General features: G+C 40.4%; 2 protein-coding genes across 3 annotated transcripts in view; one reads left to right on the top strand and one right to left on the bottom strand.

Annotated features, from left to right (window-relative positions):
- SLC41A2 (solute carrier family 41 member 2) overlaps positions 1 to 2,823 on the top strand; it is a 53,119-nt gene extending 50,296 nt beyond the window's left edge. The window contains exon 12 of the mRNA XM_061445014.1: positions 810 to 2,823. Coding sequence (XP_061300998.1) covers positions 810 to 995 — 186 coding nt within the window. The 3' untranslated portion in view covers positions 996 to 2,823. The remainder of the gene's footprint in view (positions 1 to 809) is intronic.
- A 13,275-nt stretch (positions 2,824 to 16,098) lies between these two features.
- Positions 16,099 to 21,634, bottom strand: part of CHST11 (carbohydrate sulfotransferase 11) — a 165,021-nt gene continuing 159,485 nt past the window's right edge. For both annotated transcript variants that reach the window (XM_061445035.1, XM_061445036.1), the window contains exon 3: positions 16,099 to 18,294. In XM_061445035.1, the coding sequence (XP_061301019.1) occupies positions 17,446 to 18,294 (849 nt within the window). In that variant the 3' untranslated portion in view covers positions 16,099 to 17,445. The remainder of the gene's footprint in view (positions 18,295 to 21,634) is intronic.

Raw genomic sequence — 21,634 nt, 5'->3', positions numbered from 1 at the left:
GCCCCCTTCAGATACTGGAAGGCTGCTATGAGGTCTCCACGCAGCCTTTGCTTCTCCAGGCTGAACAGCCCCAACTTTCTCAGCCTGTCTTCATACGGGAGGTGCTCCAGTCCCCTGATCATCCTCGTGGCCCTCCTCAGGACTTGTTCCAACAGTTCCATGTCCTTTTTATGTTGAGGACACCAGAACTGCACACAATACTCCAGGTGAGGTTTCACAAGAGCAGAGCAGAGGGGCAGGATCACCTCCTTCGACCTGCTGGTCACGCTCCTTTTGATGCAGCCCAGGATACAGTTGGCTTTCTGAGCTGAGAGCGCACACTGCCGGCTCATGTTCATTTTCTCATCAACCAACACCCCCAAGATATCAGATCGGTTCTAGACCTGTGGAAACGAGTTACACCTGAGTCAAGTGTTTTCATCTGGGGCAGTGTCTGTCAGTTCTGAATGATCTTGCAGCCCCACTTATACTTTCACTGCACAAAATGTCATGTGTGGGAAATGCAGTTGCATATTTGGTTAGAGTTTTTTCTTTTTCTTGCCATGTTCAGAAGTCCTCAAGTACAGACAATGATTCAATATGTTCCTTCTATCTGTGCATGCGATTGACTGGGAGAAGTTGGGTAACTGTGTCTCTACATGTAGGGACTTTTAGTCTGAAACTCATTCATATTAATTATTTATATTTTTCAAATGTAGTTGTATACAATAGTATTGTAGACTAAGGAGACAATAATGTTAGCTGTTGATTTCCTGTCAATGTAATTTATGTGATAATAATACAGATTTTGTTTGTTTGATGTTGCGTAGGTGTTTACTCTGTTATGGATTGCTGACTGGATGGTGCACCACTTCTGGAAAAAAGGAAAAGATCCTGATAGTTTTTCTATCCCTTATCTTACTGCACTGGGAGATCTGCTTGGAACTGCCTTATTAGCTGTAGGTTTTCATTTTCTGTGGCTCATAGGTGACAGAGATGGTGATGTCGGAGACTAATTATTCCAGTGGGTACTGTGACTTTTCCTGGAATATTGACAAGACCGCTCATTCTACTTGAAAGTCCTCAAAGTGATTGTTCCATTTGGTATACGTAAATCAAGTTGACACAGATATAAAGCAGCCTTAATGATTTAGTTTGGTATGCTTTTTAAAAAATAGGATGGAACTAGAAGGGTACTTGAGACCTTTACTCAGAAACCAAGGTAGATTGCTGCTAGTTGAAGACAGCTGAGTAGAGACAATGAGGGGCAAATCAATCCTTTGTAAAGTTTTAAATTTTCAAAAGATCTGGTCTTTTAAAAGGACAGTCCCTCAGCTGTTTTGTGAACCAGAACAATCTCTAATTGCTCATTCAGTGGTAATGAAGAAGAGAGCAAGACCCAGTCAGTGGTTTGCCTTGTCTTTGCCTTCCGGTAACAAAGTGGGTACATATATTTTCATTTTACCAGTGAAATGGTTGGTAGAACCCAGATTAATTGAGTTTCATAGACTTTACCCGATCAGTTGATGATACGTTCTTTGCAATTTCAGGGCCGTAGCTCTCTGACCATTGCAGATTTGATATTGATAACTGTTCTGATTTGAACCCTGATAGTCTAAACATTTTGTCACAAGCTTTATTTTGTGTATACTAATATGACCATCAATATTTATAAAATTAGACACTTGAAAAGCATCTGCAGGACTGAGTCCTTTTTCCTTGTGCTAGAAAGAGCAATCTAATTATTTTGCTGTTATGATTTATTAGAACAAGAGCATAGTAAAGACAAATAAAGTGACACTGACCTCATAATAATGAGTGAATGATTAAAACTCCTTGTGTTAGAAAGTGTATTTTCATTTAGCAACTGAAAAGATGTTTAACTAACTGATATTAATGGTGTTGTGATGGCCATTATCCTGATTTTAATGAAGTATTTAGAGGTGTTGATACAAATGTAAATACTGATCCCTAATTAAAACTTGGGATATAAAATATTATGTTCCTTTTTTAGGCACTTAGGAAATTAAATAAACTTCTAAAATTCCAGACTGATCTTTGTCATCCATTTCTAAGCAGAAATCTCTGCTAACAGGATTTCTGCTTTCAAACAGTGGAAGCAATATGGTCAATAAGGAAAATGACTGCTTCTGAATGATTTCTCTTATTTGTATACCTCAATATTTTGAATAATACATTGATCATGAGGACTCTGGTTGCTGCTTTGCAAAAAAGTACGAATTGCTCTGTTGGAAAATCTAGTGGGAGTTCCTCATGGGATATGTTTTTAAAGACTATAACATACATCCTAAATGCATAATTAAATAAACAACTTGTATTTTAAATGTTGTGATTGAAATGTTTAAATTTTGAGACTTAAATTAGAAAACTAAATGCATATATCAGCATATGCTGTAATCCTGTAAACATTAGTTGTGATTTATGCATATAAGTCCTCCCTTTTAATTTGATGGACCTACTCAGATGAATTAAATTCTGTGAGTAAGTGTTAATAGGACTTCTATAGGTGTCAATTTAAACTGTGGAAGTTGAAAGTGTTTGCAATTCTGAAAATTAAACCAGCTATTCAGTGCCTACACATGGATTTAAATGCCTGACTTTTAGCTCCCTCCTTTAAACACTTTTATTTAAACATTTTTTATAGTTATAATAATATAGATGTTGAAGAAATCATATGTATTATGTCTTTTATTATGTGAGGGAAAAGATGGAATCTTTCTAACTTAAGGTTCTCTGACTTTTCTTAGTTTATATTAATGTTATTTAAAACAGTTTCTTGTATGTAGCATTGTGGGAAATACAACTATTAAATTCTTTAAAATGAACTAGATGTAACTTTTTCTTTCAGTAATGGTTGGGTTTGGTACAGATGAAGATGCATTTTATTTTATTCTGATAGAACTGCCATCTGAATCAACTTATCTGCCTTTTCAAGCACACTTCTCATTCGAGTTAATGAATTTTAGAATCCTTTCTAAATGAATTGCAAAATTCTTTAAAACTGATTTTTTTTTGAGATACTTGTGATCTGTGCTTATCTGATACGTGAGGGGATTGTGCTATTTAGTCATGACAGTATCCTTAGTGTGTTAAGTATTTACCCAGTAAATAAGCAACAACTGCTGGTACAGTCTGCAACTAGTAAGTGAGAGGCTAGATTGTGGAATTAGGGAAGAAATGTAAAACGGGACAAATTCAGTGCAATTTGACAGACAGGAATAATGTGGGCATGGAAGCAATAAGGGATGGAAGAGTGTAATGGTAAAATGTAGTACTTCGAGGGGGGAAAGTTTATTGCATAGTTGAGAGAGCTAAATACATGTTGAGGGAAAGAAAGAGGTACAAACTTCACACAGCACTCGTGAGAGGCAAGAGCAAACAGAAGGAAGTTATTTGGAGAAAAGAATAAAAAGGCACCGCCAAACTTGGTTTTCAGGAAGGGAAAAATATAGTTTGTGTTGTAAGGAGTTAGGAAAGAGGTGGGAAAAGAGGTACTTTGGGGAATGGTGGAAGTGAGGGGAAAAAAAGGAGAATGCTCTCAGTAAGATATGATTAAAGAGGAGTTTGAGTGGGGAAAGAAGTATGACATTGCTAAAGCGGAAAAAATCTTGACATCTGAAAGAGCAAGGAGTAAATAAAAGGAGTAAATAACACATACTATGGAAAGGGTTTTGATTCCTGTGTGGAAGGGGCATTTTAAAAACTTTGCTAACCCTGCTATCTACTGTTATGCAGATAAAAAGCTCTTGCCACCAAGTTTCAGAGCGAATATTATTCCAGTCATAAGGATAATATGGAAGAAGGCAAAAAGGAGTACTTGGGTACCAGAGAATCAATCATCTGCACAAAAGTTGTACTCCCTAAACCACTTGTAACTCTTAAGTGAAGTCAACCTCTCCACGGTATTCCACCAACTTGATTTTTTAAACACATCCCAGTAATAGTCAGTTACTTCAATGAATGTGTGGGCAAGAAGTGTTACCAAATATTAGAGACAAATGGGTGCTCTTTGTACTGCATAAAGCATAAAATGAAAGGAATATCCTGACTTGTTATTGTCTCTTGTTATCAAACCAGCCGTATTTTATAATCTTGCAGATAAAATGATCACTCTTTGTATAAAATTCGTCACGTTTTCCTCCCCTCCACCTTCTAGGAGATTCTTTCAAACCTTCCTTTATAAATTCTAGCTTAAATCAGGGCTATCTCTGATTCAAATCTCTTTGCTTTTGTGTCAGCCTGTAGCATTTTCTTTATTTGACTCTTGCTCATTTTAGCTCATTCACCTCATTTAAGCTGGAAGTCATCTTTAAAAGCTCCTCCTGCAACTTCTTGTACTGCTTTCATTCTGCTGATGTTCTAGGCCAGCCAGAAGCTCCAGTCACTTTGCCTTTGAGTTGCTATCTGTAGCCGGATTTTGAGTAACTGTTGGTGTGCCTTTGTTTGGCCATTCTTACTCTCTACTCTTTCCTTCTCTACTTCAGAAATATCTGTAGGGTAAATAGAAGTAGGAGCAGGTTATTTGAAATGTGTCTCATTTGCCATTCTGAAGGATTTTATGACCATCTCTATTGTTCTAAGAGTATGCATGAAAGGGGAAAATCTCATTCGCTAAACTACAACTAAATACAGCTTTAAGATTTGGAGTTGGAAGCATTTCATACCATAGGTGTTTTATTTTCTTCATTTTGTGTAATGCTTTGAAATGATCTTTGCATTCTAGTGAGTTACTGAATGACTCCAGCTTATTTTCAGAGTGATTATATAGCGGATAGTTCCACAGCTTTATTATGCTGCTTGATACAGGGGAGGCTTCTTCTTTTAACACATTTCGATCAATATTTTGAGTTTTACAGCATCACTGTACATCTTGTCTTAATCTGTGATGTTTATATTTGCAATATCCTCTTCTACTCCCATGTTTAATATATTAATTTCACTGGGGCTTTTAGAATGCTGATGAGAAACTGGTGAGCAGCAAATTAATTTCACTTCTTTTTACAATTTGCCAACTAAATTAGACTTTTCTCATACAAAGGTTAAAACAGCCTGAGGATTAAAGCTTTATAAATGCAGAATAGTTTGCAGAATCAGGACTCAAAATAAGACCTATCGTCTTTTTAATGGATTTGCTACTTCAGTTCTGAATATCATGAAAAGCTCTCAAGTCCAAGAATAATCCAGAATACATACTGGGAAATAGTAGTATAAGCACTCTGTAAAATGGAATATTTGAAATTCCTTATTATTGTTGTAATAGTAAAATTGCTAGTGCAAAGGAGGTAGTCTCTTTAGAGGTGCAGAAAATTGCAATAGAATATGGTAATTGAATTATAACCTGCTTTAAAAAGAGTAAGATGGTGTTTGAAAACAGTACCAGAGGTATTGGAAGCAATGTGAAGTCTCTTAGTGGGATTTTTCTTTCATTTTGGGCTAGCTTTTCTGTGATCCATCGTTTCAGTTGTGTTCTCTAGCCCATTCCTGATCAGATCAGTGTGTTGTTCAGTTATCTTTTGGATTACTGTTTTCCCCAACATACTCAAAAATCAGCTCTCTGTATTTAAAAGTGGGGAGGAAGAACTAGTAAAGTTCATCATAAAGTGTCATTAAAGCCTCATTCTGAATAGTCATGAAGGAAAGTCTGGTAAATTCAATGAAAATGATTCAGTGATCATCATGCATGCTCTGCATGGATATTCTAGGGAATCGACTATTAACAAAACATGAATAATTCATAATGAGAGCTAAGAACCAACATGTTTAATAAATATACATCATTGCAGTATTCTGGGTGGGTACCAAAGAACAGCAGTGTACTCCTTAGTCATTGAGCATTGGCAGGGCTGGATGGGCCTTGCTTTCTCTGCAGCTAAAAACTGAATTTAATTTCAAGTCCTGCTAGTTGTTTATTTAATTTGCAGGAGAGTTCATCATATGCTCCATTTATGCTTTTATTTCTCAGTTCAAACTATACTTGAAGTTTGCTTCTTCCTTTACTTAGCATTCTACAACTTGCTCTTTTGGGAGATTGCTTTCTCTTCAAGACTAGCTAGAAGTCTTGAGGGGTCAAAGAATTGCTTTCCTTCAATAATTTTAGATCTGCTTCTTGCAAGAGAAATAGGGTCCTGAACGAATTATATGGTAGACATCTTTGGGAGATTTAATATCTCTAAGTTCTCAGATTTCTATTCCAAATTTTACTGTGAACAGGATCTAAAAAGGATTTTGTCTGTTTACCAGTTTTTTTCTGTCATCTCCTGGTTTTGATCAATGAAGTTGTTGCCATGTCCTCTCTACAGTAGAACAGCATTTTAATAAATCTGACATTATAAATGGTTTTCCAAAAATTATGAGCAATAATACTAGTTTTATACTTGGGAAGCAATCATCCACTACTTTCCTATGACTCCGAATGCTATAGTTAGCTTTATATCTTCCAAAGATATAAAGATCTTTTTTCCCCTCTTTGTTTTTGAAGCAGGTGTTTTTCCCTGGGCTGACACAGATGATTATTTTATTCTCTTACAGTATCCAAGATTCTGGAGTAACATCCAGACATGCTTCATCTCAACTGTTCTGACACCTGAACCAATTTTTACTCATTACATAAGAAAATTTAGACATGTCTGATTAATTCTACTTCTAGGGAGATGAATTATACCTTTAACCTAAAGTAGAAGAGTATCTCTACAGTTTGGAGCACTTCCAAACTAGGAGTTAGCTCGTTAAGCTTGGCCACATTAAGCTCAGGTACCAAGATCATCTGAATTTGTGGCCTAAAGTGGAAATGATTTGGAGGTGTAAGCAAGCTCTGTATTTATCAAATACATGAAGATTGGCTGACCGCTCTTTTCTGTTTCGTTCATTTCCGTTTAATGTTTTCAGATTGCAATTGCTGCTTCTTTAGACCTAGTCCATTAAGGCCACTAAGAAATATGGTAGTGTAAAGTGTATCACATACATATGGAAACTGTGGTCACCCTCTGTAACAGAACACATTAAGGCCTTTGAAAATAAACCCTCACAAAACCTGCATGTCATTTGTGCAAAATGAAACGGCTAAAATGTTGTGAATTCGTACACAAAAAGACACACTCATTCCTAGGTTTCATTTCCAGCTGGCCTTTGCTCTATTCCCACATTAGAAAGACGATTCATTTTCTGGAAGATGCTCTTAAAGCACTGCAAGGTTACCATGCCAAAGTGCATGAAACCTGGCTCTGTTAGATACCACGTCTGGTTATGTGCTCTGTGCATGAGACTGACATGAGCTATGACTGCTTTCTCCCCTTGGAAAGAACTAAATGTCTTGCTTTGAGCAAAGCCTGACTATATGATCTTGGCATTAAATAAAATATGGTACTATGCAGGACTGGCACTGTGCTGAACGTGTAGTACTGGCTGTGCAGGCTTCTTCACCTCAGAGACCTCTATGGCTGGAAGAGCCATCACCAAGACACCCACTGTGTTGCTGGTACACGGTAAGACTTGGCTGAAACTGGGGAAAGAAAAAACTGTCCGTGCAACAGTTACTCTGACCCATCCAAATGTATTTACTGAGCTACTCCCCCCCTGCTCTATGAACCTTCACTCTGCTCCATGCAAAGTGTTTAAACCATGTGCTTAGGTTCTCCTTCACCTTTTTGACTTCTTATGGGATGGGAACTTGCAGATACCTCTGCAATCCATGTCCTCTGTATTTTCATGCCTTACTAGAGACATAGAAGATGCAGAAATGGCCATCAGATCAAAGGAAGTCCAGTTCTGCTGTGTGCTGCAAAAAAAATGCTCTTTAAAAATTTATTAAGGACTCTAAATATTTTAAAGTCCTTCCGACTTGAGATTATTGCCTTACATAAAAGTTTCATAGATACAGAAGCTGCACTTAAAGTGCTGATTAATGTATACATACCTCTGGAATATGTACAGCTTTCAGACTGGCACTAGTAGAAACAAACCTGAACATTTTTAGCACTCATTACAAGAAGCACTTATTAGTTTTGTCTCATGAATACATGTTGTGCGAGGCACAACATTCCTCTCACAACATGTATTCATGAGACAAAACTGGTAACCGTTCACCTTTCTGATTGCTGATTCTAATTCAACCCTAACAACATTGCACCAAATTTGCTGCCATATTGTGGAACTGAGGTGCTCAGTGTAAGTTCATTTTTAGTTGCCTGATGTTTTCTCAGAACCCCTGCACACGTGCAGATACCCTGCTGAAGATGCCCACACAAGCATGTCATATTGTGTGTCTCCCTCGTATGTTCCTGTTTAAGTCTCCTGCTAGGTAAGGCTACATCTTGTAATCCATCTAGTCCTGTTCATACCTATGTGGAAAGCTCCTGTCACACATTAAGAGGAGGGTTTGGGTTTCTTTCCCACTTCTGCGCTTAGGAGGGTAGGCTCACAGCTCCACGGACTACCTGAGATCCATGCACCCTTTGTAGACTCTGAGGGCAGCTGTGTCCTGTTCGCAGGCATCCTCTGAAAGCGCCTAGGTAATCTGGAGTCTGTATTCTAACAGAAGTCCATGGGAAGAAGAATTAGGAAGGGGTCTGCTTCTTTGCCTCCCAGGGCTACTGGGGTGTGCCAGTGGCCGTAGAGCAGAGACAGCTTTGTTACAGCACTGACAGCAGTTTCATTTCCCTTGTGAAGTGGGAGATATGGCCCAGAGTCATTGGTCAACACAACAAATTTGTCTTCATACAAAACTCCAAAGTTCAGAGCAAAATGTACAAGGAGCTATGTTTGATCTGCATGGAAGACTCACAGTCACTTGACAGAAAAGAACCTCTGCGAGTGGCAGGGGGTAGGATGCACAGGTTTAGGACGCTTCTCTGCGGGGGAAGCATCTGGGAATGCAGCATGCAGCTCCATTCAGTTCATATCTGTCATGATGTATATCCAGATCGCATCAGCAAGATCTCTGATGCGGAAGGAAACCATTAGCTATTACCATCACCTCTTCAGCTAATTATCCTGAGGCTTTTTGTTTGATCAAAAGAAAAATTATCTCACTCAAAAGCAGGAGCACACCTGGCTGAATCCATCTACGGAAATGTCCTGCAGGAGGGAAAGCTAACATCTCTGTCTCCAGCTGGAAAACTGCACATCTCAAAAGCTCATTTTGTACTGTAATTTGATAATAAACACAAAATTAACAGTAACACCTACTGCTGGGACTATGACAGCACCTGCGAGCAAAAGGCTGACTGCAGCCTTATCCTGGTTCAAGGTATGGAGGGCACACTGTTGCTAGAGGCTTCAGATGGAGCCTACGCCAAGCACAAAATGTCTTCAGCCTAAAACCAGAAGTGTTTTAGTGTTAGAAGTGTTAACTGTTCCAGAAGTGTTCCCTGAATGCTTTCCATGTGACATCTTTACATTCGTGAAAAATCCAGACACTGCAAACTGAGTAACTCCTTGCTTAGGAACTGGGATAGAGCCTACTTACCTTCCTCTGGCTGTGTGTCTCAGCATGGAAATACTCATTAGTGTTCTATATGAGTCCTTTGTAGTTTTTAATCAGCTTCCAATAGCCCTGCAAAGATTTACCAGGTAACCTTAAACATACTACAATAAGCAAAGCAGATTACTCACCTCACCATGTTCTCAGATGCTTTCCTGTGATTTAATTTTCAGTATCTCACAAGGAGACTCCCCAAACATAGACTTTCCATCCTAAATTGCCTCCCAGCTTGCATTTCTTTTCCGTGGTTAAACAGACTTAATTTCTCACCTGAATCATAGAATTATGGAATCATAGAATCGTTAGGGTTGGAAAGGGCCTTAAGATCATCTAGTTCCAACCCCCCTGCCGTGGGCAGGGACACCTTACGCTAAACCATATCACCCAAGGCCTCCTCCAACCTGGCCTTGAACACTGCCAGGGATGGAGCATTCACAACCTCCCTGGGCAACCCATTCCAGTGCCTCACCACCCTAACAGGAAAGAATTTCCTTCTTATATCCAACCTAAACTTCCCCTGTTTAAGTTTGAACCTGTTACCCCTTGTCCTGAACTGCACTCAGCTGTGCCTCCTTTTAATCCTTGCACCACTGACTTCAAGGTTGGAGGGTTTGGTTTTTTTTTCATGAAAAAATAATTGTGGATTTAGTTTTTGAAATTTTCTGAAGTGAAAAAAGGAGGCTTTCAAAGCATCTGCTGTAGGAATGATACATACTGCATATAAAATCCTATTGCATACACAGCAGTAACTTTTTAATGATAAAACATCAAAGTACATTATAAAATTAACACAAAACAGCTGAATTGTTATGTCTTTCCATACCACTGACGGCAAATTTCTTAATAAATCACATCTAGCTATAATCCCAGGAAGGAGAATATTTTGTTTTTCTTGAATGAGTGTCTCAGCATTCACCTGCATGCCTCTGCAAACAGTGCTTGTCTCTCCGTTGCATGGCTGCTTACTCTAATTTGACCTTTTTCCTACATTAATCTCTTTCAAGTTCAAAAAAATGGTAAAAAAAGACATGCAGTGATCGATTGCATTAATGGAGCAAACAATCATTTCAAAAAAGACCCCAACATGTCTACTTTACACATAAAACTAAACCTGGTTTAGCTATAATAGTTACCTGCTAGGATAAATCTGACTAAACTCAGCCTAAGAAAGGCTTAGGCAATGCCTCAAACCTGGTTTTGCAGAAGATTTGACAGGAAATAGGGGCCCGTTGCGGGCTTCAGGTTTTGACTTGATGTAGCACTGCAAATACCTGCTGACAACACAGAGACCTCTTGCTAGCTAAGAAGTCATGAATTGCCACAGTATAATTCTAGTTTTAGGATACACTGAAGCTTAATGCCTTAACTGTTATTCTTCAGCTGAATGTTACCATAAAGCTGTATGTATTAGTAAAAACAAAAAATGAGGGCATAAACTTCGGATTGATTTTTCTCTTACTGAGGAAATCAGCTTTGCTGTTTGTTTGTGTCTTAATTAAAAACTCTGACTGAAATGAGATTTTCAAACCCACATAATTTTACTTGAAATGCTATGTCACATGTTCCAATACAAACTGTCCATTTGGTACAGTGATAGGGCATATACTACTAAACAGCTAAAGAAATGTTATCTCAGGCCTGCCTTTACTCAGAAAATAGGAATCAATTTCAATGTCAAAGTCAGTAACATTTTTAAAACATTGGCAAAATACATTTTTAAACAATGTATAAATGAATAAAAATATTGTTTATATTTTTCCACCATGAATAATTCACTACTCTCAGTCCTAAGTGCCATTGACTTAGCCAGCAGAAACCATTTATTGACCATGAGTTGAACCTCATAGTCCAAAGGCTTCAGTGCTGCAGTAGAGTGACATTTCAATTAACAGGGGGAACAGGTCAGCTGTTGATCATGCGGATATGGAAAATAAAGCTGATTTTTCTCTTTTAACACAATCCTTTTAAAACTGATTTGCATGCAATTTGGAGAGGTGGCTTTTGGATACGTTGTCCTTTAGCATACCAAAGAATAAAACCATACTCTAATTTTCTGGCAAAGTTGTAAGTGCATGAGGAAAAGGAAGATACTTCTGTGTGGCATCAGGAGTCTTGTAGGTGATGATGTGTTAACACAGCTACTGAGAAGAGCGGGGCACTTCTGGTCAGGAATCATATGCTCTAGTTTCCACTCTGCTAGCTGCATTTCTGATTTTTTTCCTTTCTTCCAAATGCCCAGATCTTAAACATTTTTTTTTTAAATTATGGAAGAATTAAATGAAATGTATTTTCATCAAGTTTCTGATTTGTGTGCATGTAACTTCAACCTTCTAAAGCCTTCCAGCTCACCCCCTCCCAGGCTGAGCTGTGCAGATGGGTTTGTCCCTTGCCCCATCTGTCCCCAGTGCTCCTGGTCCTCATTCCTCCATGACACCACACTTCGTATTTGTGCATGCAGATGCCATTGAAGCCGATGGACTCTTTCTCAGGGCAGGGCAGTGGCCTGCTTAGACCAGGACTGCAACACTTAAAAGCCTATATAATCCATGCCCTGCCACGGGAGGCATAGCAATCAGCACATCAGCCAGAGCTTGGCTGATTGCTTACTTAGATTGAGTCCTTCTTGAGACCTTCTTTATCTCTCTCTCCGAGGTTGCAGAGGACTCAAATCACCAATGTTTTGAAATGTGACAGTTTTGTCTTAATACTGCACAGCCATGCTGTGATTTCAGGAAACTATGCTGCAGTTCCACCTATTAATTAGGGAGTGCAGAGTGGTGGGGCCTTTGAGGTAGGAACAGGCTTGGGCTGTAAAGGCAGCAAGTGGTTCACCATGTGCTGTGATACCTACTCAGCACATTTCCTATTTCTGTTTGTCCCAGCTCTCATCGTGGACAACGTTTGCCTTGTGGGCCTGGCAGATTAAATGATGTGTTTGACACTGGCAGTGTTGCACTCAGAAGGACATTTGGTTTTGGAGCCCTCTCCAGTTCAAGAGGGATGTTAAGTAAGTTGCTGAGGAGATTACACTGGTAGGATACCAAGATGTTCAGTGACCTAAAGTATATCACTGACAAGGAGATGTTGAAGGATCTGGCCTTACTTAGTCTGGTGATGGCATGTCTAGCTACACCTGTTTACAGACACTTGAAGGGGACTTTGAAAGAAAGTGAATCCAAATTCTTCTCCTAGCAGTAGTAAATGATGGGCACAAGTTAAAAGGCCACTAGGAAAAAACCATCTCTGCTAGGTGGGTAGTCTGGCACTGGAACAGGAACCCAAAGAAGCTCTGAGCCCTTCATCCCCAGAGGTATTGAAGATTTGGCTAATCAAAACCATGGCCAATGTGGTCTTGGTGACCTTCAGCAGTAGGGTGGCCCAGCTGGCCTCCAGGGTCCCTTCCAACAACACAGTCATGATGAGAGCAGTTATTGCCTAAATATATGCTTTTCCCAAGTATAATTTAGCATGCTGATTTCCTCGCAAGTTTGTTCAAAGTCCACTTGGAAGTTTCCGCTTTGGGGTTAGATGTGGCCTCAGTGAAAACCACAGATGAGACCATGCAGGTCTGGGTACCGCTGGAAATGTTTAACTTGAATCCATTTGTAGTGAATGCACATGAAGGTGGTCAAGCATGTGGCCTAAAGCTCATCAGATAGCTGGAGTTCATGTCATCTGATTAAACACCCTTGCTTGAGGTGGGATGATGTTTACGGGCATGCAACTAGTCTTAAACCAACAGCTCTCATCCTCGCTGGCTGGAACTTGAGAAGGAAGGAGCAAGAATGGTGTTGTTAGATGAGTTTAGCTTTCTTGCTCCACAGCAGCAGGTAATTTTGTCTTCTGCTTGTCCTGCCACAATAACCCTTGTGACAAAGCAAAGCTATGCAAATATCCCACCCTGAAAACATGAGCCAGAAATAAAGCACACAGAGACGAACTTTCTTTCTTCAATTTAATTGAAGTTACTTAGAAAAATAATCAGGCTTGAATGGCTTTTTTTTAAGGAAAGATTCATGAGCAGTCCACACTTGTGTTGGCAATGTATAATTTAGCTTTTTCTCTTTATTAACAGTATATTTAGGTATGAGGAGATACTTTTCTACAACAAGCCTTCTACTGCATACAAATAGGTTAAAAAAAAAAATCCAACCCCACATCGATGTTAAATTAGTCGTACACATTGTATTGTGCATGCATGTAAGAAAATAACACTCTCTGTAACAAGAGTAATAGTAAGGACAGTCCCTTTTTGTACCTGAAAAGTGCAGCAGACTACAGTGAAACCCTAAAACATCTGGGGTCAACTTAATTCTAAAAGCAGTTCTGCTTGTGGATTATTTATTTCACTTGTCTTACACAGCGCATGGTTCAGGCAGTTTGCACGTTTCTGTGATCATAATGGACATGGTTTACAAAGAGGCTAAAGCATGGACCAAGTCTGGTTTGGGGGGAACTCATACAGCCCAGGAGTCACCACCATGTTCAGATAAGCCAAATCCAGCCTGGGCTCCAGGTTAAGGTGCTTGGGGCCGTCTTGGGAGAAAGAACCCTCAGCTGTGGGCATTGTGCTGGGTAAGGAGCCATAGGCGCTGCTGGGGTGACATGGAGGCATTGGATACTCAGATGCGGGGATTGCTGCTCCTCCAGCCCAGTGTCTTTAAGGGACCTTGGGACCTTCCCCGCTGGGTCCTCTGTGCTCACCATTGCTCCACCATAACTAACACACATCCTTCTAAAACAGCAGCTCCCCAGGTGGCCCTCACAGTCCCACGGGCACATCTGTACTTCACATTTTGCTCTGGCTGCAGTTTTGCCTGTTTGTGGCCACAGCAGAAATGAACCTGGGAGGGAGACAGAGCTCGGGAGCAGCCCATTGTCCTCCAGCTAACAAACCCAGTGAAGAGGCTGGGGTAACACCAACCCGGATCCCCGGCTGCCCCTGCACTGCAGGTGGTGGCCACCGCCTCACTGAGATAAGGAGGCTGGACCCTTTTTTGACTTAGACAAAACAACACACCCAGCTGACCAAAAAAAGGCTATTCCTTAACATCTGTGGTCCTCCTCTGAGCTGGTGAGGGCTTTGTGCTCACTGTGCAGGATGTGATCACTTCCAGCACATCAGCTGTTCATTTTAAATACAGACCTGCAGCGCATTCACAGCACCCTAAATAGATGTAACACACCAAATGGATGGTTTGTAGTAGTTTGGGATCAGGGTTTTTAAAAAGCAAGTGACTTTTAAGTACTTACTTAAGTCCACATAAAAGCTATGTCAGTGCTGAGCACCCACCCATAGGGTGGCCCTCTATGGAGAGGCAGAACTTGGGTAATCAAACCCAAAGCTGCTGCTAAAAATCCCAGCTGGAGCAGGGCTCACCCCTCAGATCTCCTGAACACATTTTTCACCTAAAGCTTTTCTGCCATAGCTGTCAAATAGTGTTTTTGTTTCTCAAAAGCAGTGAAATTAAAAAGAGTATTTTAGAATAGATAAAACCAGAGAGAAGTAGAAAAGAAACGGGGAAGCACACCCCATTTAAAAAATATTTAGTTTCTGAATCAACTTCTTTCTTAAATGAAAAAAAATCACATCACATTCTATTGGAGGAATTAACAGCTAAAAGTGAAGAGAAAATCAGACCAAAATATGAACACTGTCAGATACAGGACCAAACAAGCACACAAACAGCTTCCAGGAAATACTGGGAGGGAGGGGAAGAAGGAGATCTACCCTCAGACAGAGTTTTTTTTCTAAACAAACATAACAACTATTGAACTACAAACAACAGAAAGCCAGGGCACACTGTGATAGGCACTTGCAACAGCTCCGTGTACTCTAAATGAGGCAAAACTGCTTTCAAGTAGAACACCAGCCTGCCAGCGTCAGCAGCCGCTCAGGAGTTCAGAGCTGTCAGGCACAGCCAGCCAGCTCTTCACTAGCCACTGGGTCAGCGCTCCGGGTTATAAATAGGACCTGGGTTATGAAAACTGTGGCTGTTCCAGAATGGATGAGAGATTTGTAGGGTATGATAAAAGAAAAGAAAGGACCTGAATCATGACTAAGACCAAATCCAATCACGAAAGGACTTCAGCTGCTGTTTGTTATGTTAATTTGTTCTTCGCTGAGATTTATTCAGGGGCTTATTTTTATAAAATAAGATGGAACCTATTTTTCTTCTTTAACCAGATATGTGTCCTGGAGACTAATGTAATTCACTGGATATTACTGGCTATTGCACAATACAGCATTTTCAGGATCTGGCTCTGATACTGTTAAAACAGCTCTGCCTTCAGCTGGGTTTATTTAAAGCTTCACTAATTTTTGGAAGGGATTGGGGTTTGATCATAAGGTTGACAAGCAGGCAAATTAAAACCCCATTTTAACCATCAGTCAACTTTAAAACTGATGTTAGATTCCCACAAGTGTCTTGATTGAAGCCTCCACCTCCTTTTGCCCATGAGCTGAATGCAGACGCTGTCACCCAAGGATAGCACAGCTTGGGGCGGCTACAGACCATTCCCCAGGCAGGCCGCCTTGGCCGTACACCTCACCTGCATCAAACACCTGGAGAAGCCCGTACTTCCGCTTACCAACTTGCTGACAGATCCACACTGAAATCTCATTTTTCATTATTTATTTGCCATGAATAGATTACTACTTGCTTGCCCAAAACAATTGCTCAGTACACGATGCCTGGTACAATCTGCCCAATCCCAACAAACTGCTATTGAGACATTCATCTTAAGTAAAAGGTTATGGGCTCATACTAGAACTGACTTAGATGAAATACTAACCCACTGGAAATTATAAACATCCCTGACAATAGTATTTAGGCATCAACTAAAAAAAGAAGACTCCCTCTTCCCCCACGGAACAGCCATGAAACCAGCATGTAGGAAGATGAGACCTTTTTTATTGCCTTGCATGTTTAGAGATCAACACAAAGATGACTTTCTGACTTTTCAGATTACATGCCCACATCCTCTAGAGCAACATATTGTAACTGGTGAACCAATAGGTTGTCCTGAACCAATTTTGGTTGTCCATCTTAAGATCAGTTGGGCATGACTTGCATAGGACTAAGCTTCCCACAGCCCCGTCCTGGACATGAATTAAATCAATACCAATTGCTTTGGGCATTCAAAAACCTCTACAGTGACTTTCAAAACGCTGTTCTTTTTCTTTCTGCAAATCTGTAATCATTTGGGCTGGCAGGCTTCAAATTAAGAGAAAACAGGACTGGTCATATTCTTGATAAACTCATTAAGTCCAGACTTACAAAAGGTTCATAGTTTGTCTTCCCAAAGAATACATTCACATTTCTTTCAGTTATGGGTTTTAGATATTGTGTATCTATCAAAATCTGTTTTACTTTTCCTTTTCACAGCTAGAAGGAATTTTTTTAGTATGCCTGAGTACAATATCACTTTCTGAAGAGATTCTTTTCACCACTCTTCTTAAAGTGTTTAGTATCAAGAACCACTTCTGTATTTACTTGCATCAATAGCTAATGGAAGAATATTATTACCCAGAGACAAGCTCAACTGAGGAAAGCACAAAACCAGTCTCCTATTGTCCAAACGTTATCTTATCTCTGCTGCTGAAGTGACACCTACCAAGAGACCATGTTTTAAATAAGTATAAATAACATTAATTAGAATTGGAGGAATGCAAGATCAATGAAATTCACCAGAACACAATTAACATCTTGTTTTTTAAACAGTGTAGCAGTATTATTAATTTCTACAGCTAGATCGTCACAATCCTGTTACCCTGCAAAGAGAGCTGTCCTTTCTTACAATTGATTTAAATAATTTTGACTGTGCTGCTCGCAGCATCATTCAAAAACAAACAAAAAAAAGAAAATATTAATTTACAAAATAACCCATTCTCCATATTTATTATGACAAATAAAAATCTTAAATAAAACAGGCTTTCTCTCCCCTCTCTCCCCCCAACCCATCCCTCATTCCAACTTCAGGTAGCTTGGCACTGAGTAATTGAACATTAAAAAATCAAGTTTGTAGACTTCATAGAGCTGCGTTTGGTGCTCGGAGCTGATGTTCTGGAAGAACTCTGTGGTCATTTCATCAGTAGTTCTCGTAGACTTTGCATAGGTGGGGAACTTCAGGTAGTTGCCTACTCCTGCCAGCTGGAGGACGTAATTGGAATCCTCTTCCAGCGTTTCATATTTTCCTATGAGGTCGTAGTGGATGTGGCAAGGGTGGCAGAGGGAGTACACAGTCTGCCAGTGCTCATTGAAGGGCTCTTCTCTTTGGGTGTGAGGGTCGATGAGATACGCCACAAACTCTTCGAATTTCACGTCGTCGCCTTTACGCAGAGCTTCCTGGGTTGCGTTTTTCCTCTGGCGCCTCACGATTTTGGTGCCATACCGCTTGTGGAAGGAGGTGTTGTACTTCTGGGTGAACTTGTTCCTGTAGGCTGACACCAGTCTCTCGAAAGGCTCGCGGACAAAGAGGAACTTCATGTAGTTTTTCAAGCGGTGGTTGATCTCTGGGATGCTGTACTGGTTGAGGGTCTTCAGGTTTGAAGACACGTGGGCTTCATTGGCTGGGATTTCCATTGGATCGCTGTACTTGCCTCTTCCCGTCAAAACCATCATGACTCTCTTCCAGTTTGTGCAGGCCACTTTGGGAACATAGCAATAGATCATTTCATGATCCTCATCCACGACCAGATGTTTGAGGTCATTGGGCGTCAGCACGCGGCGCTTCCTGCTAGACACACTGTTTGCTCGGCACGTGTCTGTCACTTGGTCTCGTCTAATCTGATGAAGAATTGCTGTGTTGGACAACTGCAAAGGAAGCACAGGTACCAGTGAGTCGTGTCTGGGAAACTCTTACTGCCTTTCTGCTTATTATGCAAATTCATAGAAAAGTAGGTTACTGCCTGTATAGAACAGTACATTTTGTGGCTAAAAACATTGTTCCTATGCTCTAAGATAAACTCTTTTTGTCTCCAAACTTCTTGATGAGTGCTGCTTAAATGCTGTTCACAGAGTGTCCAGGGCTTTGATTTGAAGCGAACACAAAAGGAGCACGAGTGCTCACACAGCCTGGCGGGAAGTGTATTTACAGCACCCTCATCCTGACATGTGGTCACTGCTTTTCTCAGTCCAGGAAAACACATCTTCCCTCCACTCTGCAATCCATCACAAGGCTACAGCAGTGCTGGACCTGGCCTGACCTTTTGCTGCTGAGATGAGGTAGGAAGACACCAGAGTTGGAAAACTTGTCAAAATGAAAACAGTGTGTGCTCTTCTTGCTGATGTCTTTTATGCTAGTCATGGCTTGCTTCTTGACTATGACCTTGGTAGAAGAAATGAAGCCCATGGAGATTCCTGCTACTCAACAAGGGGAACATTCGCTCAGATGTGATTTCTTGAGAACCAAGGAGAACATTAACTATAAATTTACTTCTCTGTTAAAGCCATATTGACAGAGAAAGAAAGTGTATGTAGCCTTCTAACATACATAGCACCACGTTCACCCATAGCCCTTTATCGGTTTGTTAATAGCACCCTAACTTTCTGTTATTAGTGCTACTGAATGCTTTAGAGAGGTTGTAATCTGTCTTGGAGGGGGGACCTAAACAGCAGCTGCACAGAGGTGGCGACTCTCTCACCTCCTGTCCACACTGTGTCCAGCAGCAACAGGAAGAGCTTCTGCTAAGGCAGGTAATGAGCTCCTTTGGGAAATAACGAATATTAGCCCAAGCAAAGGACGCAAAGGCTCCTGTGTTTGGTTATTCAGAGCCACCTGAAGTGTTTCTGCATGGCAGAGTGTTTTGCTATGCAGCCCCACCCTCACTGCTACAAATGCATTTTTACCTATTCCTAATAAACTGCATCAAAGCAACAGGGGGAAGGGTTTGGTAATTTTATTTACACTTACTTAACACCACTTCCCTGTGGATTTCAAAGAGCCTTATGCTCAATAATTAGTTTAGCTTTAAAGCCAAGTATTAAGGCAAGCACTGACCTTCCTCTCTGATAAGCAAAGAGGCCTTCTTTGTATGCTGACTCTTTCAAAAGTGTTTATCTGATACCTTCCAGTCAAGTTAACATGAATCACCCAACCCTACAATGAAGCATTTGGACAAATTCTCCTCTGCAGACAGATAAAATGCTGAAATGTCTCCTCCTGCAGACCTCCTTTTTATCAGTACCATATAGCACAGTACTGCTGTGTGTCTCTGGTTTTAGAATTAAAAAAGAAGAAATGTCTGAATATACCGCTACATTACAATATGCTAATGCACTATATTCACTTCTCTGCTGCTGTTCTTGGGATAAATACAGAATTAAGTGGATGAGATTCTATGGCCTGTATTAGAAAGAAGGTTAGATTTGATAATCTAATAGCTGCTTCAGACCCTAATCTTCAGATGAATCTTCATAGTGCTGTGCTTTGCTCCTGATTTCATTCCTACATCAATAGGCTAAGTACTTCTTCCCCATACATTAACATTAATGAGATTTTCAGGCCTTTGGAGTTGAGGGGAAAAATGCAGCCTTAGTATTTGCAATTGCAAACGAGATTGTACTGCATTAAATTCATTTAAAAGATGATACTTGTGCATTTTGAAGTGCTACTTGTCTCCCGCTCTTTTTAAAATCGAAGGAGTATGAGGAAATGGCATACAAGTTTGGTCAGCCACATTTACTAAGTATACAGCAACACTGATTCAGCTCCGCACATGCTGTGACCTGCCTGGTGGCACACAGAACACATATTAAATATCAATGTAATACTAAACGGGTACTGCCCTGTTCTCATAAATTGCAGTACCATTTGGCATGGCTGATGGGTGAAGGACCACGGATGAAACACAGTTTTGAAAGCTCTACTTCCATTTATTTTTTTTGCCTATTATCTTCAGCTTATTGAAAAAAAATAGGCCAGTTTAGTGACTGTCCTAGAATGATGCCAGCTGTACCAAAACCTATTTTCTTCTGCAGCTGAGTAATACACCCAATGGAAGAGCCGACCTACCTGCTTCCCCCAGAGAAGCAGAGTCCTGCTGGCTGTCGCTGAAGGAGCGGGTGATATGAAAGACACACAGACATAACAGCATTTTTCAACTGGTATTTTGAAATTACATATTAATATTGAGTTATCATCTGATGCTAAGACAGTTCCTCCTTATTTTAAGTTACAAGCAAGGCTTTAAGTCACATAGTAATTTCATTCCTAAAGCTGGTGACGGGAACTGGGAAAAGAGTTAAGACTACAAGAGATTGAGACTACATTCATTTAAACTAGAGGTCTGCTTGGGCAGTGAAACTGTGCTTGCAACTAATGAGGAAAATACACCCTACAGATTGAAGCAGCCACAGAGATAAGATCCAAGGGATAGATATCTTAAACCCATGGCAAAGGGCAGTTCAAACAATTAGGGCCATAGACTGTCTTCCCCCAAAGCTGTTAAGTGATGTGGCTATAGCAGAAATGTGACAACACAGCTGCTGCATCTATGGTCATTAGCAGAGGTCCCTGCTGATCCCTCAGTTCAAGAAGTCACAATAAGTTATGGCCTAAATCCACCCAACTTAGGGAAAGGACACTTTCAAGCATGTGTGCAGGTTACCCTGAGAGCAGCATGGGGATGGTGATAAAGCCGGTGTTGGATCTGTCCTGTGACGGTTCAATTTGGACTTCAGCTGGGCATTAAAGGAAGACATCTGATAAAAGCATCTGTTCTTCCCTGAAAGGACTGACAACACCATAGATGCACTTGATCACAGGTTTTTATTTTCCTGCAGAAGTTGTAAAGGGGGACAGAGAAGAAGGGCATGTAAAGACCAAAATTCTTTCTTCCTTTTCTGATGCAGCAACTGAGTTGAATAGGGAGGCAACATGAACAGCAGGAGGTTCTGAAGCTCAGAGACATCTAAAGGAAGTGAAAAAAAAGCAGTCTGGGGACACTGATCCCAGAAGCTTCTCATGTCCATCAGTCCCAGACTAACAACGAGGGAGGAAAGTTACGTCTACTATATTCTGATTGTGTGGATGTCTTCTGTACAGTATGGGGAGGGGCCTTTGAGCATAGTGGTCTTGAGAATATACTAACCAGAAATACATATATGCTAACCAGCTGATAGTCATCAACCCCCGACATGCAAAGGTTATTCC

This window comes from Pezoporus flaviventris, unplaced genomic scaffold, assembly GCF_033815535.1.
Source record: "Pezoporus flaviventris isolate CSIRO_AGI_PZ_B2104156 unplaced genomic scaffold, CSIRO_AGI_Pfla_v1 ptg000002l, whole genome shotgun sequence".
Lineage (NCBI taxonomy): Eukaryota > Metazoa > Chordata > Aves > Psittaciformes > Psittacidae > Pezoporus > Pezoporus flaviventris.
The sequence above is the reverse complement of the archived record's forward strand: the minus strand, read 5'-3'. Positions and strand labels throughout refer to the sequence as shown.